Here is a 23,654-nt window from a genome sequence, read left to right as displayed (position 1 = left end):
AATGCGCGCACACACACACAAACGCACATGCATATGACACGTTTGTTCCACTTCCCTTCTACGAAATCCACTCACAAGGCCTTGGTCTACTAATAGTAGAAGACTCTCGCCCAAGATGCCACATACGGCCATAAATGTTTAAAGCTCACTCAGTGTCATTGTTACAAATTTCTCTCGTTAATTGTTGAACAGCCTAATTTTGTGAGTTTATTATACTTACACTTTTACTCCTTTACTTGTTTCAGTCATTTCACTGTGGCCATGCTGGAGCACTACCTTTAGTCGAGCAGAACGACCCCAAGACTTATTCTTTGTAAGCCCAGTACTTATTCTATCGATCTCTTTTGCCAAACCGCTAAGTAACGGGGACGTAAACACACCAGCATCGGTTGTCAAGCAATGCTAGGGGGACAAACACACACATATATATATATATAAATATATATACATATATACGACAGGCTTCTTTCAGTTTCCGTTTACCAAGTCCACTCACAAGGCATTGGTCGGCCCGGGGCTATAGTAGAAGACACTTGCCCAAGATGCCACACAGTGGGACTGAACCCGGAAGCATGTGGTTGGTTAGCAAGCTACTTACCACACAGCCACTCCTGCGCAAAGATTCACCAGTTGTGAGGTAAGTGCCCTACCGCCTAAGCCACACCACTTCTGAGGTGAAACAAGTGAAAGGAGAGAAGAGAAAGAAAAGAGATAAATAATTAGAGAAAGGTAGAGACGATTCATCTATATACAGAATGTTGTAAAACTTTCAATGCCTCAATGAACCCCGACCCTTGCAAACATTTACATTAAATGGATGACAGTGTTGATGTTGTAAGATTTGCAATGTTGAATTACTATGTCGTTTAATGATTCTCTTTATCTCACTGCTTCTTTTTTTCTGTTTCAGAATATCACATCATGTTGACGTAAAAGAAATTTCTTCATTCAGATGTACCTCTGGTATTTTTATTGGCTTTCATCAATTAAAGGAACACCATATATTTCTGAGGTACATTCATCAATACATCAAACTCAACATATAAATGAAATCTGTCAAAAACAACAGCAAAATATTTATTCTGGACAATGGAATTAACAGCAACAATTTGAAGTCTTTGCTGTCTGGAATATAGAGGAGATGATTGCTTTACAGGTTAATTAAACTTGGATAACTTTACAAAGACATAGACAATTGTCACCTCTTGATTTAGATATTAAGCAAGATCTCAGCTGAAAGAAGCATAGTATGAAATTATTCTCTGAAAATAGCAACACAAATATATTCATAGAAATGAATTTTTTCCTATTTCAGAATATCATACCATGTTGATTTAAAAGAAATTTCTTCATTCAGATGTGTGTCTGATATTTTTATTGACTTTCATCAATTAAAGGAAGACCATATATTCATAAGGCACATTCATCAACGCATCAACTTCTTTGTATGAATAAAATCTTCAACAAACGATGGGAAAATATTTCTTCTGGACAATGTAATTAACAGCAAAATTTTTGTTGTCTTCATTATCTGGAATGTAGAGGAGATCATCAATTTACAGATTAATTAAACTTGCATAGCTTCACAAAGGAGTTGACAGTTTTCACCTGTTGATTTAGGTATTAAGTAAGATCCCAGATAAAAGAAACAGCATTCAATTATTCTCTGAAAATAGTGACACAACTGAACACAAACACATTCATATCTATCGAAAAGACACTATCATTGTGATATGTATGATCAATCATTCTCTCATGAGGAATCATTTAACTAAAGCAAAAAACCCTGATGCAGGAGAGAAACCATATCGCTGTAGTATCTGTGGTAAATCATTCTCTCGACATAGTCACCTTACAAGGCATAAACATATTCATACAGGAGAGAAACCCTATCATTGTGATATCTGTGGTGAATCATACTCTTATAATAGTCAGTTGATTATTCACAAACGTGTTCATACAGGAGTGAAGCCATATCATTGTGACATTTGTGGTAAATCATTCTCTCGAAGTGGTGGCTTGCTTAAACACAAACGTACACATACAGGAGAGAAGCCATACCGTTGTGATAACTGTGGTAAAACATTCTCTGAAAGGAATAATTTGACTCGCCACAAACATATTCATACTGGAGAAAAACCATATGATTGTGATATCTGTGGTAAATCATTCTTTCAAAGTGGGGACTTGACTAAACACAAACGCATTCATACAGGAGAGAAGCCATATCGTAATATCTGTGGTAAGTCATTTGCTCGAAATAGCATTTTAACTTGTCACAAAATTGTTCATACAGGTGAGAATCCATACCCTTGTGATATCTGTGGTATTTCATTCTCTAGTAAAAGTCACTTGACTGGTCACATACGCATTCATACTGCGGAAAAACCATATCACTGTGATATATGTGATAAATCATTTTCTCAAAATGGTGCATTAACAAGTCACAAGCGTGTTCATACAGGAGAGAAGCCATATTCTTGTGATGTCTGTGGTAAATCATTCTCTTACAGAAGTACCTTAACTAAACACAAGTTGGTACATACAAGAGAAAGCCATGACATTCCAATACCTGTGGTAATTATTTTGGAAAATGGTATTTTAACTATACACGAACATGTCCGTATTAGACAGAAACTGTCATTATGATATCTCTGCTAAATCTTTCTCTCGTAGATCTATCGTATATTTCCAGTATATAAAATGACTATGTGAGCTATACTTGCTGTATAACACTACCCCAAGTTTCCATGGGAAGTATCTGAAGCCCCTAAGGCATGAACTTCATAGGTAAAGGGGTCAGGTGAGCTGTACTTTCCCCGGTGAGCCCTCAAACCTCTGCATTTCTTGTGTTTCAGTAGCATTTTTAAATATTTCAATCAATAAACTTTGTATGCAATAATTCTAAAGTCTTGTTTGAAAATTAGTAAATTAGTTTCTGAAAATAGTGCTTTAACAATTCAGAAAGTTATTCATATGGGAGAGAAGCCATTTCATTGTGATATTTGTGGTTAATCATTTTCGGAAAATATCGTTCTAACTTGTCACAAATGTTCTCATACAAGACAAACCATATCACTGTGATATCTGGTAAATCATTCTCTCAAATGAATTCCTTGACAAGACAAACAGAGACATTCGGATCTTTTCGGTTTGAACGGTAGTTTTTAAAATAATTTCCACGTAACTAAACACTTTTAAACATCATATACTGGTAGAATGTGTTTATAAAACATCTCTTTCTCGTAGCTTTATTGAGAAATTCTATAGTTTGTAAGATATTTGTTGTTTTTTTCTTCAATTTCTGCAATTTCTACCATTCAATGACGTCTATTGAGGTGAAACATTCAGTGCCTTATGAATAAGTCTCTCGTTTAAGAAATACATTGGGTTTATTTACATTTCTGAAGAAGAAAAGATACCCTTCCTCCACCCCTAACCCTAATTAACCCTACCCCTAAAACAGATTGAAATGCAATAGATCGATACTAGGGTCATAATTATGGGTGACAATTTCATATAACACCGCTAGAAAAAATTGATGTTCAAACCGAAAAGATCTGACACATTCAGGAGAGAAGCCATAACTACCTTTGGTAATTCATTTTCTGAAAATGGTGTTTTATCAATATATGAACATGTTCATATGAGAGAGAAGCTATATCATGGTTATGTCTGTGGTACATCATTCTCTCATAGACCTGACTTAACTTTACATCAAGGTATTCATACAGGAGAGAAGCTATGTCAGTGTGACATCAGTGGTAAACTATTCTTCCCCAAAAAGCCACAGATATTCACACACATGTGTAATAATAATAATAATAATAATAATGAAATTATTGTATACAGTGCTCAGGTGCACCACAACTTGTCAAAAAGTGCGTATAAAGCATATGCAGTAATGTAGAAATGTCTTGGAAGTGAACAGTGTATGAGTCAGATACATGCTTGCTTGTGTGTATGAAGGGGATAAAATCAGGTGTAGTGTTGGCGAATCTCAGGAAGCATGGAAGTTATGAAGGATGCAGTGCTCCGATAAGTAACAACTGATGCCGGCAGTTTGTTCCATGCTTCAGCAACTCTCAGCATGAAAAAATGTTTCCTGAAGTCATGGGAGCTGTGCTGTTTTTCTGACTTTGTAAACAAGTCAAAGGGTGTTGGACAGGTGAAGTTGGGAAATGGTGCTCAGAGCTATTGTTTGTAAGATGGTTGATTATTTTATGGGTATCTGCTAAGTCAGCTGCCAGACGTCGGAGTTTCAGTGTGTCCATGCCCAGGGAAGTAAGGTGTTCAGAATATGGCAAATGCCTGATGGAGAGTATTCTTTTGGTTGCACGTCGCTGAACAGCTTCGAGACAATTGATATCCTGGGCAAGTTAGGGGTTCCAGACTGGTGATGCAAATTCCAGGTCAGGTCTTACCATAGCTATATAAAGCCGCAGATAGATAGCCGGAGAGCGTAAGTGAATCAATGTGAGAATGGAGTTTTGTCAGTGAGCAGGTTGCGGTCTTAAACCGTTACGCTAAACGTAAACAAAGCGAAAGAAAGGATAGTTTGTTATTTCCCACAACCTTAAATGAAATTAAGGCCTATTTTGCCATAAATATTATTATGGGTATCAGAAAGTTACCCAGAATAACAAATTCTATCGTAAAATTTTGTTGTATACCCAATTGAATATTAGCTAATAACCCATTTTCTATAGCGATGTTTGAACAAAATTTTAATAATTTTATATATTGTTGAATTTACCTGTATCTACCTGCAATTAGAGTCACTTTGTGACAAAAATTATTAAATTATCTTCCAAAATTCATGTTAATATATTGATAAATAAAAAAGTTATAGTTATTTAATGAAACCAGACTAAATTTATGATTACGTTAGAAATTAATTGAAACACATAAGGGGTGTAATTTGGTCAGAAATATAGTAACGAAAGGGTTAAATGGCTTAGAAACACCTTCCACGCTGCAATTGTTTTTGTTCCAAAACACGATCTCAGATCAGGTCACTTGCTATGCAAGTACATCTCTGTAATTGATTTCACATTTCCTGATAAAAGACTTGTTTTTTCCCCGTCATCTGTAAAATTAATGAAAATGCCTGCAATTGGATTTTGAGCAATTTGTTAATAAAGAATAAGGAATAAAAAATTAGACCAAACATTTTGTGTTTATTTTGTTAATTTATATCTAGGATTAGGAGTGGCTGTGTGGTGAATAGCTTGCTTATGAACTACCTGGTTCCGGATTGTCCCACTGCGTGGCACCTTGAGCAAGTGTCTTCTACTGTAGCCTCTGGCTGACCTAAACTTTGTGAGTGGATTTGATAGACGGAAACTGAAAGAATCCCATCGTATATATGTATGTGTTTGTGTGACTATATTTGTTCCCCTAGCATTGCTTGACAACCGATGCTGGTGTGTTTACTTCCCCGAAACTTAGCGGTTCAGCAAAAGCGACCGGTAGAATAAGTACTAGGCTTACAAAAATACGTTCTGGGGTCGATTTGCTCGACTAAAGGCAGTGCTCCAGCATGGCCACAGTCAAAAAGACACTGACTCCTTTGTTCCTTAAATTATTGACGAATCGGGACAAATGCAGCCAGTCAGCAGAGCCATCTATTGGAGAATTGATGAAATACAATCGTTTAAAGGGAAATAACCTCTTCAACACTTGAACCTAGAAGCATCGAAAATATTAATCGCGGTGATTAATTAGCGGTTAATTAGTCGTTGTTGACATCTGAATACGGTAAGTCGGCAAACATTGACGTTAATAATATTACTAATAACAACGTATAATAATAGAATTCTGTGAACCTCTCGGTGTGACAGTATTTCGAAGCATAACCATAACATTAAGAAAATATAATTTGCTCGTCTTAATTAATTACTTCCTAATCTTAATTAATAATTTCCAAACTGAAATGTTGATCTGTTGTTTATGAAATCCTAAGACCGACGGTTACGTGTGATATAAAGCCAGTTATTTTATAAAATAAGAGTAAATCGGCGCAGTTAATTAGTAAAATGAGGGGAAATCGATTGAAGAATACCTCATTAATTAACATTGTCCTGTTGTTAATTAGACACTGATAAAACGGTAAGTGGAGACGTATTTGCTTGAAGGTTATTTTAATTATAGGAATGATGATGGTATAACTACAGATTTCCGTCAAAGTAAAGCCTTTGACGCGAGCAAAACAGAAAAAAAAAAGGAAGTAATGCAATAGGTGCAGAAAAAAACGAATATGAAAGGGGAAAAAGTGCGCGCTGGTGAACGAGGGTCCGGGGATGGGATTCGGGAATGTTCCAAGTCCTCTCACCGATTCCCCGTTCGTCGACGAAAATTTTTTTTACGTATATTCGTTTACTACACATTATTTTACACTATTTTTCGGTGTAACTTCGGTATACGGCCCGGAACTACCGGATGCATTTCAAGAAAGTGTTTTTTTTAAAATATATATATATATATATATATATATATATATATATATATATATATATATATATATAGATGGGGGGTTAGGGTTACGGTTACAGTCTGTTTTAGGGGTGGGAGAAAAGGGTTTCTGTTATCTCCAGAAATGTAAACAAAGCCACTTACGGGACATATACCGAGGGATCGCCCTATTTTTTTGTTAAATTTTTTGATGGGGGTGAATGGGGTGCGGACTTGGATAATTCACGCGATCCAGCAACTCCCCTTCGACACCCGGTCACAAAAACGAGGGATAAAATAGTGTAATAGGTGTAAAATAACGTGTAGTAAACGAATATGAAAAGAGAAAAATGCCCGCTGGCGAACGAAGGGTGGAGGACAGAACTTGGAATATTCACATCGGGAATGTTCCAAGTCCTCTCACCGATTCCCCGTTCGTCGGCGATAATTTTTTTTCTTCATATTCGTTTACCATACATTATTTTACACCTACTCTTTTACTTGTTTTAGTCATTTGAGTGCGGCCATGCTGGAGCACCGCCTTTAGTCGAGTAAATCGACCCCGGGCCATATTCTTTGTAAGCCCAGTACTTATTCTATCGGTCTCTTAGCCGAACTGCTAAGTAACGGGGACGTAAACACACCAGCATCGGTTGTCAAGCAATGCTAGGGGGATAAACACAGACACACAAACACACACACACACACATATATATATATATATATATACATATATACGATGGGCTTCTTTCAATTTCCGTCTACCATATCCACTCACAAGGCATTGGTCGGTCTGAGGCTATAGTAGAAGACACTTGCCCAAGGTGCCACGCAGTGGGACTGAACCCGGAACCATGTGGTTGGTTAGCAAGCTATTTACCACACAGCCACTCATGAGCCTATATATATATATGACGGGCTTCTTTCAGTTTCCGTCTACCAAATCCACTTTCAAGGCTTTGGTCTGCCCGAGGCTATAGTAGAAGACACTTGCCAAAGGTGCCACGCAGTGGGACTGAACCTGGAGCCATGTGGTTTGTAAACAAGCTATTTACCACATGTCCACTCCTGCGCCTATATATAAATTTTTTTTTTTCCGTGGGGGGGGAAGAGTTTTAGGATGCTGCCTTGAGGCTAACTTTTTGTGTAGCTTCGTTGGATTGCCTCAAGTTCTGAGATTAATTTGACACTGATTGGTGACCATAGATGAGGGCAGTAGTCAAAGTGGCTGAGGACAAGTGTCCTCCAGAGGACCATCATGGTTTCCTCATCTCTTGTTCTAAAAGTTCTAAGAATCCATCCAGTCACTGCCAGTATTTCCTTGCCAATTTAGCAGCATACACATTGAAGGATGCATTATTACTCATGTTAATGCCCAGGTCTTGCACTGTCTGTGCCCCTGGGATTGCAAACCGAAAAGATCCTGAATTAGTTGTAAGGATACACAAATTGTTTGGTAAGTACCCTGCCAACTAAGCCATGCCACAGGTGAAACAAGTGAAAGCAAGGTAAAGAAAGAAAAACAGAGACAAAGATGAATTATTAGAGAAAGGTAAAAATGATTCATCTATCGAGCTGGCAGAATCGTTAGCCTGCCGGGCGAAATGCGTAGCCGTATTTCGTCTGCCGTTACGTTCTGGGTTCAAATTCCGCTGAGGTCAACTTTGCCTTTCATCCTTTCGGGGTCGATAAATTAAGTACCAGTTACGCACTGGTGTCGATGTAATCGACTTAATACCTATGTCTGTCCTTGTTTGTCCCCTCTATGTTTAGCCCGTAGTGGGTAGTAAAGAAATAGGTATTTCTTCTGCCGTTACGTTCTGGGTTCAAATTCCGCCGAGGTCGACTTTGCCTTTCATTCTTTCGGGGTCGATAAATTAAGTACCAGTTACGCACTAGGATCGATGTAATCGACTTAATCTGTGTGTCTGTCCTTGTTTGTCCCCTCTGTGTTTAGCCCCTTGTGGGTCGTAAAGAAATATATATATACAGAATGTAGTAAAACTTTCAAAGCGTCAATGGATTCTGACCCATGCAAACATAGACATTGAATGGATGACAGTGTTGAAGTTGTAAGATTTGCAATGTTGAATTACTATGTCGTTTAATGATTCTCTTTATCTCACTGCTTCTTTTTCTATTTCAGGATATCACATCACATTGACGTTAAAGAAATTTCTTCATTCAGATGTGCCTTTGATGTTTTTATCAACTTTTATTGACTAAAGGAAGACAATATATTTATAAGGAGCATTCATCAATACATCAACCTCTTTATATAAAACATATTGATAGGAATTTAAAAGAAACTTTAATTGTTGCATGTACGATGAATTATTCTCTCAAGATGAGTCATATAACTAAAGGCAAAAACCCTGATGCAGTAGAGAAACCATATCGCTGTAATATCTGTGGTAAATCATTCTCTCAAAGTGGTGACTTGATTGTACACAAACGTACACATACAGGTGAGAAGCCATACCATTGTGATATTTGTGGTAAATCATTCTCTCAAAGGGGTACTTTGACTCAGCACAAACGTATTCATACAGGCGAAAAGCCGTATCATTGTGATATTTGTGGTAAATCATTCTCTGACCGCAGTACCTTGACTAAACACAAACGTAGACATAGAGGAGAAAAGCCATATCATTGTGATATCTGTGGTAAATCACTCTCTACAGGAAGTCAATTAACTTGTCACAAACGTATTCATACAGGAGAAAAGCCATATCGTTGTTTTATTTGTGGTAAATCATTCTCTGAAAGTAGTAATTTGATTCCTCACAAACGTATTCATACTGGGGAAAAACCATTTCAGTGTGATATTTGTGGTAAATCATTCACTTCAAGTAGCCATTTGATATGTCACAAACGTATTCATACTGGGGCAAAACCATTTCAGTGTGATATTTGTGGTAAATCGTTTTCTCGAAATAGCAGTTTAACTTGTCACAAACGTATTCATACTGGAGAGACTCCATATCGTTGTGATATCTGTGGTGAATCATTCTCTCAAAGTAGTAATTTGATTTGTCACAAACGTATTCATACTGGAGAAAAACCATATGATTGTGATGTCTGTGATAAATCATTCTCTCGAAGTGGGGACTTGAATAAACATAAAAATACACATACAGGTGAGAAGCCATACCCTTGTGAAATCTGTGGTAAATCATTTTCTCGTAATAGTGACTTGACTAAACATAAACGTGTTCATACAGGAGAGAAACCATTTCATTGTGACGTTTGTGGTAAATCATTCTCTCGAAATAGCCACTTGATTCAACACAAACATATTCATACTGGGGAAAAACCATATCACTGTGATATCTGTGGTAAAACATTTTTTAGAAATAGCGATTTAACTAGACACAAACCTGTTCATACAGGAGAGAAGCCATTTGATTGTGATGTCTGCGGTAAATCATTCTCTCAAAGTGGTAACTTAACTAAACACAAGTTGTCACATACAAGAGAGAAGCCATGACATTCCAATACCTGTGGTAATTATTTTTGGGAAATGGTATTTTAAGTATACTTGAACATGTCCATATTAGACAGAAACTGTCATTGTGATATTTCTGCTAAATCTTTCTCTCGTAGATCTATCGTATATTTCCAGTATATAAAATGACTATGTGAGCTATACTTGCTGTATAACACTACCCCAAATTTCCATGGGAAGTATCTGAAGCCCCTAAGGCATGAACTTCATAGGTAAAGGAGTCGGGTGACCTGTACTTTCTCCAGTGACCCCTCAAACCTCTGCTTTTCTTGTGTTTCAATAGCATTTTTAAATGTTTCAATCAGTAAACTTTGTATGCAATAATTCTAAAGTCTTTGTTGTTTGAAAATTATCCAGTTCTTCTCAAAAAGTTGCCAGGTATTGTAAATTACCAACTATAATAAACATTAAACGTACCTGGCTGGTGTAAACACCATAGTGACATCACTTAGGCGTCGGTTATTTTACAAGAGCTAGCATGGTGTCAAGTAATCTATAATAACACCATTTACTTGAAATGGATTTACAAATTTTCTTCTGCTGTCATCATCTTCATCGTTGAACGTCCGTTTTCCATGCTAGCATGGGTTGGACGGTTCGACCGGGGTCTGGGAAGCCAGGAGGCTGTACCAGGTCCAGTCTGATCTGGCAGTGTTTCTACAGCTAGATGCCTTTCCTAACGCCAACCACTCCGTGAGTGTAGTGGGTGCTTTTTACGGTGGGTGCTTTTTTTAGTGGGTGCCACCGGCACAGTTGCCAGGGGAATCTGGCAGCGGCCACGTTCGGTTGGTACTCTTAATGTGCTACCGGCACAGAAGCCAGTCAAGGTGGCGCTAGCATCAGCCATGATCGGTTGGTGCTTTTAACGTGCCACTGGCACAGAAGCCAGTCAAGGCGGCGCTGGCATTGGCCACATTCGGATGGTGCTTTTTACGTGCCACCGGCATAGGTATCACAACTACTATTTCCATTGATATTTATTTCGATGTTCATGTACTTGTATAATATTATATTGTAATATATTAAAATTGTTTTTCTAAAGTACACTGCTAGTATTTTCTTTAATTTGTGAATTTTGTCTTTCTTCATAAGACTATTGCTAGGACTGTGTTCAAATGTTTTGCACCTGTTTCTCTTCCACTCTTTAGTAATTTATTTGATTACACAAATAGGTAGGTGTTTAATAATATTTGCTAAAGGTGTCATGTATACTAAATAGACTTATTACAGAAACATACATATATAGGCGCAGGCGTTGCTGTGTGGTAAGTAGCTTGTTTACCAACCACATGGTTCCGGGTTCAGTCCCACTGCTTGGCACCTTGGGCAAGTGTCTTCTACTATAGCTTCAGGCCAACCAAAGCCTTGTGAGTGGATTTGGCAGACGGAAACTGAGAAGAAGCCCATCATATCATCATCATCATCATCATTTAGCATCCGCTTTCCATGCTAGCATGGGTTGGACGATTCAACTGGGGTCTGGGAAGCCAGAAGGCTGCACCAGGCCCAGTCTGATCTGGCAATGTTTCTACAGCTGGATGCCCTTCCTAATGCCAACCACTCCATGAGTGTAGTGTGTGCTTTTTACATGCCACCAGCACAGGTGCCAGACGAGGCTAGCAAATGGCCATGGTATAATGTGTGTCTGTATCTGTCCCTGCAACATCACTTTACAACTGATGCTGGTGTGTTTCTGTCCCCGTAACTTAGCGGTTCAGCAAACGAGACCGATGGAATAAATACTATGCTTACAAAGAATAATTCCTGGGGTCGATTTGCTTGACTAAAGGCGGTGCTCCAGCATGGCCGCAGTCAAATGACTGAAACAAGTAAAAGAGTAAAGAGTATATATATCTATGTAATTCACAATATTTTAAAAGCCAATCAAACAATGGAGATTTTAGCTTTATTGGCATAGTTTAGGCGCAGGAGTGGCTGTGTGGTAAGTAGCTTGCTAACCAACCAAATGTTTCGGGTTCAGTCCCACTGCGTGGCACCTTCGGTAAGTGTCTTCTGCTATAGTCTCGGGCCGACCAAAGCCTTGTGAGTGGATTTGGTAGATGGAAACTGAAAGAAACCTGTCGTATATATATATATATATGTAAGTGTTTGTGTGTCTGTGTTTGTCCCCCTAGCATTGCTTGACAACTGATGCTGGTGTGTTTATGTCACCGTCACTTAGCGGTTCGGCAAAAGAGACCAATAGAATAAGTACTGGGCTTACAAAGAATAAGTCCCTGGGTCGATTTGCTCGACTAAAGGTTGTGCCCCAGCATGGCCACAGTCAAAGGACTGAAACAAGTAAAAGATTAAACTTAGCGGTTCGGCAAAAGACACTGATAGAATAAGTATTAGGCTTACAAAGAATAAGGCCTAGGGTCGATTTGCTAGACTAAAGGCGGTGCTCCAGCATGGTCACAGTCAAATGGCTGAAAGAAGTAAAAGAGTAAACTTAGCGGTTCGACAAAATACACCGATAGAATAAGTACTAGGCTTACAAGGAATAAGTCCTGGGGTCGATTTACTCGACTAAAGGCGGTGCTCCAGCATGGCCACAGTCAAAGGACTGAAACAAGTAAAAGAGTATAGTTTAATAAAATGATGATTACCTCAGTGGTCTTTTATCAAAGACCTTCACAAAGCACCTCATCTGACATCAGAAGCCGTTGAAGTACATCACAGAATCATCATCAGGATCAAGACACATCCCTATGTAAGAACACCCAAAAAATGGCTAGCTACAAACAAATGGAGCACACAGCAAAAGCCAACAACTTTAAAGCTTCAAGTGCTTTTAGGATACCTTAGAAATGCAAGTAGCAAATCCAGTTTTAATACTTTCCAAACTGAAATATTGATCTGTTGTTTATGAAATCCTAAGACCGACGGTTACGTGTGATATAAAGCCAGTTATTTTATGAAAGGAGGGTAAAGCTACGCAGTTAATTTTACCTTTGCTTTAAGGTTATATTAATTATAGGAATGATTTTGAACTTTGACCCGGGGTCAGCAATCTTTGATTCGAGCAGAATGTTGTTTAAAGGGAACCCAGAATTCCTTGAATGGAAAAAGGGACAAGGTCGACCTCGGCCGTCTTTTGAAGTCAGGACTTACCGCCGAGGTCGTCTTCGACTTTCAATATTTTCTGGGTTAATAAAATGACGATGAGAATAATATTTTGTACTTTAGACCCACGGTCTGAAATTTGGCGGGTAGGCGTGAGTCTGTGTCATGGACTCGGGTGCTCTACTGCTTTTTTTTGATCAATTCCGAAATGAGAAAGGGCAAAGGGGACCTCAATGGAATTTGAACTGTAAGAGCCTGGGCACTACTTAAGAAGAGTGATCCCAGGGCGCGCATCCGCGCTAAATAGTCGTGACTAGTCGATCCTTACTTTGTGTTTTTTGTGTTTTATTTACTCGTGTAAAAAAAAATTATTTTGCGTTTTATTTACTTTGCTGGGTAGTCGTTGTAGGATCGGATTTTCAACTTTGACCCAGGGCCAGCAATCTTTGATGCGAGCGGAATGTCGTTTAAAGGGAACCCGGAATTTTTGAAATCAGTGTGTGTATGCGTCTCTGTATCTGTGCGTGTGTGCCTGTTCTGTTCTTATGTATGTGTGGAATATAGACATAACGAAATTATGCCAGCAGAAAGCCTTGCATATTTGTTCTTACCTGCTTCATTTGTGTATGTAGAATCTGCAAATTTCCAAGCAGAAAACAGAATCTAAGTTTATGCATCGCTAGTCCATGTTTTTTTAAAAACCCACTAAAGGGGAGAAAAGGAGGGGATATACAAAGAATTTTATGAATTTCATAAAAAACATTCTTGTGTTTTGGTTTTGTCGAGCTAAAACGAAGGAATGCCTATATACATCATCATTATCATTGTTCGACCGTGGTTGAGACAATAGAATTTACCATGCTACGCCAGACTTCACGGTCCATCATGGCATTACGGAGGTCCTTTTGCTGGATGCCTGTATCCCTGGAGATTATATCAGGGTAGGAGAGTGTGCGCCCTCTGGTATTACGAGTAGATGGCTTCAAGAGGAGAAGAGTAGAAATTACTTCTTTTTCAGCTCTACAACAATGTCCAGCAAACTGGACTCTCCTACCTTTCACAAGAGATGACACAGGTGGTAGTTTCCCATATATTTGTACTTTGGTTGGATGGCGCCTCCACGAGAGATTTTGAGCTCTCATAAGGAGGCGAGTGTAGGTTCCATCCAACCGCCTCTCAAGCTTCTTTGATAACGTCCAGGTTTCTGAGCCATATAGTAGAATTGGTTCGACTGACTTTGAATATTTCAAGTTTAAAAAACCATATCACTGTGATATCTGTGGTAAAACATTTTTTAGAAATAGCAATTTAACTAGACACAATCATATATACATATGCATACATACGTATATATATATATGGGTGTATGTATATGTATATATACACGTGTATATATATATATATATATTTCCGTATGTATGTGTGTGTATGTATATGTGAGTGTGCGTGTGTATGTATATATATATATATATAATTCTGGTTTTTTATTTAATTTTCATCTGTCTTGCCCGCATTTTGTTCTGGTGTCCGCTGAATTTTCTTCTGGAGAACATTCTTTTCTTTGTAGATTGATCGTAGGTGATCTACTTCTAGCATACAGCTGACCACCAAGTGGTTTGCACTTTAAATATACATATATATATTATACGTGTATATTATATATAAATATATATGTATATATTTTTACTTGTTTCAGTCATTTGACAGTGGCCATGCTGGAGCACCGCCTTTTAGTCGAGCAAATCGACCCCCCAGGAAATATTCTTTGAAAGCCTAGTATTTATTCTATCGGTCTCTTTTGCCAAACCGCTAAATAACGGGGACGTAAACATACCAGCATCGGTTGTCAAGCGTTGTTGGAGGGACAAACATAGACACACAAACACATATATATATATACATATATATATATATATATATATATATATATATATATACGACAGGCTTCTTTCAGTTTCCATCTACCAAATCCCCTAACAAGGCTTTGGTCGGCCCGAGGCTATAGTAGAAAACATATGCCCAAGATGCCACGCAGTGGGACTGAACCCGGAACCGTGTGGTTGGTAAGTAGGCTACTTACCACACAGCCACTCCTGCGCCTATATATGTATATCTTTTACGGGTCCGATAAATTAAGTACCAGTTGGGTACTGTGGTCGATGTGATTGACTATCTCCGTCCGTCCCCAAGAATTTTGGGCCTTGTACAAAGAGTTTGAAAAAATATTTCCAACGTTGAATCACTGTATCTTTTAACTATCCTCTTTATCTCACTGGCTCTTTTTTCCTGTTTCAGAATATTACATCCTGTTGACATAAAAGAAATTACTTCATTCAGACGTGCCTTTGATGTTTTTATCAACTTTTATTGACTACAGGAAGACGATATATTTATAAGGAGCATTCATCAATACATCAACCTCTTTATATAAAACATATTCATAGGAATTTAAAAGACACTTTCATTGTTGTATGTTCGATAAATTATTCTCTGATGATGAATCGTTTAACTAAACACAAAAACTCTGATGCAGTAGAGAAACCAAATCGCTGTAATATCTGTGGTAAATCATTCTCTCAAAGTGGTGCCTTGACTAAACACAAACTTACACATACAGGAGAGAAGCCATATCGTTGTGATATTTGTGGTAAATCATTCTCAACAAGAAGTCAATTAACTTGTCACAAACGTATTCATACTGGAGAAAAGCCATATCATTGTGATATCTGTGATAAATCATTCTCTCAAAGTGGGGACTTGAATAAACACAAACTTACACATACAGGAGAGAAGCCATATCGTTGTGATATTTGTGGCAAATCATTCTCTTCAAGTAGCCATTTGATTCGTCACAAACGTATTCATACTGGGGAAAAACCATTTCAGTGTGATAATTGTGGTAAATCATTCTCTTACAGAAGTACCTTAACTAAACACAAGTTGGTACATACAAGAGAGAAGCCATGACATTCCAATACCTGTGGTAATTATTTTGGGGGAAATGGTATTTTAACTATACACGAACATGTCCATATTAGACAGAAACTGTCGTTGTGATATCTCTGCTAAATCTTTCTCTCGTAGATCTATCGTATATTTCCAGTATATAAAATGACTGTGTGAGCTATACTTGCTGTATAACACTACCCCAAGTTTCCATGGGAAGTATCTGAAGCCCCTAAGGCATGAACTTCATAGGTAAAGGGGTCAGGTGAGCTGTATTTTCCCCGGTGACCCCTCAAACCTCTGCTTTTCTTGTGTTTCAGTAGCATTTTTAAATGTTTCAATCAGTAAACTTTGTATGCAATAATTCTAAAGTCTTTGTGTTTGAAAATTAGTAAATTAGTTTCTGAAAATAGTGCTTTAACAATTCAGAAAGATATTCATATGGGAGAGAAGCCTTATCATTGTGATATTTGTGGTTAATCATTTTCGGAAAATATCGTTCTAACTTGTCACAAATGTTCTCATACAAGACAAACCATATCACTGTGATATCTGGTAAATCATTCTCTCAAATGAATTCCTTGACAAGACAAACAGAGACATTCGGATCTTTTCGGTTTGAATGGTAGTTTTTAAAATAATTTCCACGTAACTAAACACTTTTAAACATCATATACTGGTAGAATATGTTTATAAAACATCTCTTTCTCGTAGCTTTATTGAGAAAATTCTATTGTTTGTAAGATATTTGTTGTTTTTTTCTTCAATTCGTACTAATCACTGACGTCTATTGAGGTGAAAACATTCCGTGCCGTATGAATACGTCCCTCGTTTAAGAAACAGATTGGGTTTATTTACATTTCTGAAGGAAAAAAGTTACACTTCCCATCACCCCTAACTCTAACCCAAACCCTAAAACACATTGAAATGCAATAGATCGATACTAGGGTCATAATTATGGGTGACATTTTCATATGACACCGCTAGAAGAAACTCGTTCAAACCGAAAAGATCTGACACATTCAGGAGAGAAGCCATAACTACCTTTGGTAATTAATTTTCTGATAATGGTGTTTTAACAATATATGAACATGTTTATACGAGAGAGAAGCTATATCATGGTTATGTCTGTGGTACATCATTCTCTCATAGACCTGACTTAACTGTACATCAAGGCATTCATACAGGAGAGAAGCTATGTTAGTGTGACATCAGTGGTAAACTATTCTCCCCCCAAAAGCCACAGGTATTCACACACAAGTGTAATAATAATATTAATAATAATGAAATTGTTGTATACAGTGCTCAGGTGCCCCACAACTTGTCAAAAAGTGTGTATAAAGCATAAGCAGTAACGTACAAATTACTGGGAAGCGAACAGTGTATGAGTCAGATACATGCTTGCGTGTGTATGGAGGGGAGAAAATCAGGTGTAGTGTTGGCGAATCTCAGGAAGCATGGAAGTTTTGAAGGATGCAGTGCTCCGACAACTAACAACTGATGCCTGCAGTTTGTTCCATGCTTCAGCAACTCTCAGCATGAAAAAATGTTTCCTAAAGTCATAAGAGCTGTGCTGTTTTCTGACTTTGTAAATATGTCCATGGGTGTTAGACAGTGTTGTTTGAAAAGGTACTCAGAGCTATTGTTTGTAAGATGGTTGATAATTTTATTGGTGTCTGCCAAGTCAGCTGCCAGACGTCAGAGTTTCAATGTGTCAATGCCCAGGGAAGTAAGGTGTTCAGAATATGGCAAATGCCTGATGGAGGATATTCCTTTGGTTGCACGTCGCTGAACAGCTTCCAGACAATTGATATCCTGGGCAAGATAGGGGTTCTAGACTGGTGATGAAATTCCAGGTGACGTCTTACCATAGCTATATAAAGCCGCAGATAGATAGCCAGAGAGCGTAAGTGAATCAATGTCGGAATGGAGTTTTGTTGGTGAACAGGTCTCGGTCTCAAAGCGACGAAAATATTTTGATAAATTAAATTTAAATGTTGAAGTGAATCTAACGGTTTTTGTGTGTTTCTTAAATGGCTTAGAAACACCTTCCACGCTGCAATTGTTTTCGTTCCAACAAACGATCTCAGATCAGGTCACTTGCTATGCAAGTACATCTCTGTAATTCAGTACATTTTTCCTGCTAAAAGACTTGTTTTTCCCCCCGTCATCTGTAAAAATATTGACTCTGATATAACTTAATTAATGAAAATGCCAGCAGTTGGACTTTGAGGAATTTGTTAATAAAGAATAACTAATAAAAAATTAGACTAAACATTTTGTGTTTGTTTTGTTAATCTATATCTAGGATTAGGAGTGGCTGTGTGGTGAATAGCTTGCTTACGAACTACATGGTTCCGGGTTCAGTCCCACTGCGTGTCACCTTGGGCAAGTGTCTTCTACTATAACCTCAGGCCAACCAAAGCTTTCTGAGTGTTTTTGGTGGACGGAAACTGAAAGAATCCTGTGTGATATATGTATGTATGTGTTTGTCCCCCCACCATCGCATGACAATCGGTGCTGGTGGGTTCACTTCCCCGTAAGTTAGAAGTTCGACAAAAGACACTGGTAGAATAAGTACTAGGCTTACAAAGAATAAGTCCTGGGGTCGATTTGCTCGACTAAAGGTAGTGCCTCAGCATGGCCACAGTCAAAGAGACACTGACCTCTCTGTACCTGAAGTTATTCATGAAACGGGACAATCGTAGTCAGTCAGCAGAGCCATCTACTGGAGAATTGATGAAATACAATCGTGTAAGGGGAAATAACCTTTTCAACACTTGAACCGCGAAGCATCGAAAATATTAATCACGGTGATTAATTAGCAGTTAATTAGTCGTTGTTAATATCTGAATACGGTAAGTCGGCAAACATTGACTTTAATAATATTACTAATAACAATGTAAAATAATAGAATTATGTGAACCTCTCGGTGTGACAGTGTTTCGAAGCAGAACCATAACATTAGGAAAATATAATTTGCTCGTCTTAATTAATAATTTCCAAATCTTAATTAATAATTTCCAAACTGAAATGTTGATCTGTTGTTTATGAAATCCTAAGACCGACGGTTACGTGTGATATAAAGCCAGTTATTTTATGAAAGGAGGGTAAAGCGGCGCAGATAATTAGTAAAATGAGGGGGAAACCGATTGAAGGACACCACATTAATTAACATTGTCCTGTTGTTAATTAGACACTGATAAAACGGTAAGTGGAGACGGATTTTCTTTAAGGTTATTTTAATTATAGGAATGATGATGGTATAACTACAGATTTCTGTCAAACTAAAGTCTTTGACGCGAGTAAAACAAAAAAAAAAGGAAGTAATGCAATAGGTGCAGAAAAAAACGAATATGAAAGGGGAAAAAGTGCGCGCTGGTGAACGAGGGTCCGGGGATAGGATTCGGAAAATTCACATCGGGAATGTTCCAAGTCCTCTCACCGATTCCCCGTTCGTCGACGAAAATTTTTTTTCTGTATATTCGTTTACTACACATTATTTTACATCATTTTTGGCGTAACTTCGGTATACGGCCCGGAAATACCGGATACATTTCAAGAAAGTGTTTTTTTGCATATATATATATATATATATATATATGTATGTATGTATATATGGGGGGTTAGGGTTTGGGTTAGAGGTGGGACAAAAGGGTTTCTGTTATCTCCAGAAATGTAAACAAAACCACTTACTGGACATATCCCGAGGGATCGCCCTATTTTTTTTTTTCAATTTTTTGACGGAGGTGGATGGTGTACGGACTCGGATAATTCACGCGATCCATCAACTCCACTTCGACACCCGGTCACCGAAACGAGGGAAAAAATAGTGTAACGGGTGTAAAATAACGTGTAATAAACGAATATGGAAAAAATATGCCTGCTGGCGAACGGGGGGTGGGGGAGAGGACTCGGAAAATTCACATCGGGAATGTTCCAAGTCCTCTCACCGATTCCCTGTTCGTCGGCGAAAATTTTTTTCTTCATATTTGTTTACCATACATTATTTTACACCTATTACACTATTTTTTTTTTATGGGTGTAAGTGGGGTGCGTACTCGGATAATTAATGGATGACAGTGTTGATGTAAGATTTGCAATGTTGAATTACTATATCATTTATCTTATACTCTTTATCTTACTGCTTCTTTTCTTATTTCAGAATATCCCAACTTGTTGATCTCAAAGAAATTACTTCATTCAGATGTGCCTCTGATGTTTTTATCAACTTTTATTGACTAAAGGAAGATGATATATTTATAAGGAGCATTCATCAATACATCAACCTCTTTATATAAAACATATTCATAGGAATTTAAAAGACACTTTAATTGTTGCATGTACGATAAATTATTCTCTGATAATGAATCGTTTAACTAAACGCAAAAACCCTGATGCAGTAGAGAAACCATATCGCTGTAATATTTGTGGTAAACCATTCTCTCAAAGTGGTAACTTGACTAAACACAAACTTACACATGCAGGGGAGAAGCCATATGATTGTGATATTTGTGGTAAATCATTCTCTCAAAGGAGTAGTTTGACTCAGCACAAACGTATTCATACAGGAGAGAAGCCATATCATTGTGATATTTGTGGTAAATCATTCTCTCAAAGGAGTAGTTTGACTCAGCACAAACGTATTCATACAGGAGAAAAGCCATATCATTGTGATATCTGTGATAAATCATTCTCTCGAAGTGGGGAGGTGACTGTACACAAACGTATTCATACAGGTGAGAAGCCATATCATTGTGATATCTGTGATAAATCATTCCCTCGAAGTGGGGACTTGACTGTACACAAACTTACACATGAAGGCGAGAAGCCATATCATTGTGATATTTGTGGTAAATCAGTCTCTCAAAGGAGTAATTTGACTCAGCACAAACGTATTCATACAGGAGAAAAGCCATATCATTGTGATATCTGTCGTAAATCATTCTCTTACAGTAGTACCTTGACTAATCACAAATGTACACATACAAGAGAAAAGCCATATCAGTGTGATATTTGTGGTAAATCATTCACTCAAAGGAGTAATTTTACTCAGCACAAACGTATTCATACAGGAGAAAAGCCATATCATTGTGATATTTGTGGTAAATCATTCTCTGACAGCAGTACCTTGACTAAACACAAACGTACACATACAGGAGAAAAGCCATATCAGTGTGATATTTGTGGTAAATCATTCTCTCAAAGAAGTAATTTGATTTGTCACAAAAGTATTCATACTGGGGGGAAAACCATACCATCGTGAAATCTGTGGTAAATCCTTCTTGTATAATAGTCAGTTGACTTATCACTTACGTATTCACACTAAGGGAAAACCTCATCACTGTGATATCTGTGGTAAAACATTTTTTAGAAATAGCCATTTAACTAGTCACAAGGAATATTAACCAACTAGTGAAGTCGGCATTACACATTTGCAGCACATTCAGAGCAAAGTCGAGCATCGCCATGATACTTTAGTTCATAGGTTGAAACTGTGTCAAAACTTTGTTAATGCGACATCAAAGTCCGCTGTTTTAAGCACAACTAAAAAACACACCCAAGCAAGGCCAGGCTATACTGCTAGTATATACATATACATATTTCTGTGTTTAAATCCTCTCAAGGCATGAATTGATAAACAGAAACGAACACATTTTCTGGTGGACTATGATGAATGACAAGGGTCTGAGGACTGATCCTTGGTGGACTCCCACCCTGTATTCTTCAGTATATTCATTGCCAACCCAGAGTAAATAATTTTCAGGAAATAGTGTTTAACCCTTTCGTTACTATATTTCTGACCAAAATACACCCCTTATGTCATCATCATCGTTTAACGTCCACTTTCATGCTAGCATGGGTTGGACGGTTCAACTGGGGTCTTGCAAGCTCGAAGGCTGCACCAGGCCAGTCAGATCTGGCAGTGTTTCTACAGCTGGATGCCCTTCCTAACGCCAACCACTCCGAGAGTGTAGTGGGTGATTTTATGTGCCAGGCGAGGCTGGCAGACGGCCATGCTCGGATGGTGTTTTTATGTGCCACCGACACAGGTGCCAGACGAGGCTGGCAGACGGCCATGCTCGGATGGTGTTTTTATGTGCCACCGACACAGGTGCCAGACGAGGCTGGCGACGGCCATGCTCGGATGGTGTTTTTATGTGCCACCGACACAGGTGCCAGACGAGGCTGGCGAACGGCCACGCTCGGATGGTGTTTGTTACGTGCCCTCAGCACGGAGGCCAGTCGATGCGGTACTGGCTACGGTCACGCTCGGATGGTTTTCTTATGTGCCACTGGCACTGGTACCACAAGGATACAAATTCCATTGATGTTCATCTATTTTGATTTGGTTTGATTTGATTTGATTGATTTGTGCTTCAATTAATTGATATGTGTTTCAATTAATTTCTAACATAATCATAAATTTAGTCTGGTTTCATTAAACAACTATAACTTTTTTATTTATCAATATATTAACGTGAATTTTGGAAGATAATTTAATGAAATGTTCTCAACCAATTCTATACTATAATTTTTGTCACAAAGCGACTCTAATTGCAGGTAGATACAGGTAAATTCAACAAAATATAAATTTATTAAAATTTTGTTCAAACATCGCTATAGAAAATGGGTTATTAGCTAATATTCAATTGGGTATACAACAAAATTTTACAATAGAATTTGTTATTCTGGGTAACTTTCTGATACCCATAATAATATTTATGGTAAAATAGTCTTAATTTCATTTCAGGTTATGGGAAACCACTAACTATCCTTTCTTTCGTTTTGTTTACGTTTAGCGTAACAGTTTGTTTCCGCCGTAATGATTTCAAATAGGCTCATTCGAAAAAGTAAAAAGAAATAGTCTAAGGCTTTACTCTTCTGGGAAAGTCTGTAGCTTGGTCCAGTTTCTTCAGAAAAATCACTGAAAGAAACAGTTTTTAAATTTTCACTCCATTCAGGTGCCAATTCATTTTCTTTATCGCTGTCGGAGCTCTCGGATTCACTGTTTTCATTTTTGGAAAATGAAACATCAGATTCATTATCAAATACCACATGCTTTTTTTTTTCAGTCATAGAGTTAGATTTATGAAGGTCTTCAGTAGAAAATCCTTCGAATTCTGACTCGCTGCTTGATATAATGAAATTCGTATCCATTTTTTGTCAGAATTACAAATTTTGAAAACAATAGGAACAAATTTCGGAAAAAAATCTCCCAAAATTCACAGAATTAAATTACACTTCGATTATTGTACAAAACTGTAGATAAACTGTTTACGAAATATAACACGTGTTTTCACGAATGTACTAAAGAGATTTGCTCTGATATTCTCATTTAAATATGAATAGCTAAATTCAGGCGGCTTTGGGTGGTTTGGTCATATTAACCAAAATTTTTTTGGGGCGGTTTGGTAACAAAAGGGTTAACTAGTCACAAACTTATTCATACAGGAGAGAAACCATAGCGTTTTGATATCTGTAGTAAATTATTCTTTTGTTATAATCATTTGTGTAATTAGAAACAGATTCATACTGGGGGAAAAACCATATCACTGTGATATCTCTGCTAAATTAGTTTCTGAAAATAGTGTTTAACAATTCAGAAAGTTATTCATATGGGAGAGAAGCCATATCATTGTGATATTTGTGGTTAATCATTTTCTGAAAATATCGTTTT

At 37.7% G+C, this 23,654-nt stretch overlaps 2 protein-coding genes and 1 pseudogene across 2 annotated transcripts in view; all 3 read left to right on the top strand.

The window, feature by feature from the left end:
* LOC115225439 (early growth response protein 1-like) overlaps positions 1 to 23,654 on the top strand; it is a 424,836-nt gene that overhangs the window by 213,245 nt on the left and 187,937 nt on the right. The window lies entirely within an intron of this gene.
* The window catches only part of LOC115225462 (zinc finger protein 208-like), a 524,237-nt gene that overhangs the window by 344,273 nt on the left and 156,310 nt on the right, over positions 1 to 23,654 (top strand). The window contains exon 5 of the mRNA XM_029796419.2: positions 9,743 to 9,773. Coding sequence (XP_029652279.2) covers positions 9,743 to 9,773 — 31 coding nt within the window. The remainder of the gene's footprint in view (positions 1 to 9,742; positions 9,774 to 23,654) is intronic.
* LOC115225040 overlaps positions 1 to 23,654 on the top strand; it is a 336,418-nt pseudogene that overhangs the window by 232,272 nt on the left and 80,492 nt on the right.

This window comes from Octopus sinensis, linkage group LG27 (assembly GCF_006345805.1).
Source record: "Octopus sinensis linkage group LG27, ASM634580v1, whole genome shotgun sequence".
Classification (NCBI taxonomy): Eukaryota; Metazoa; Mollusca; class Cephalopoda; order Octopoda; family Octopodidae; genus Octopus; species Octopus sinensis.
Note: the sequence above shows the minus strand (reverse complement) of the source record. Positions and strands in the feature narration are given on the sequence as shown.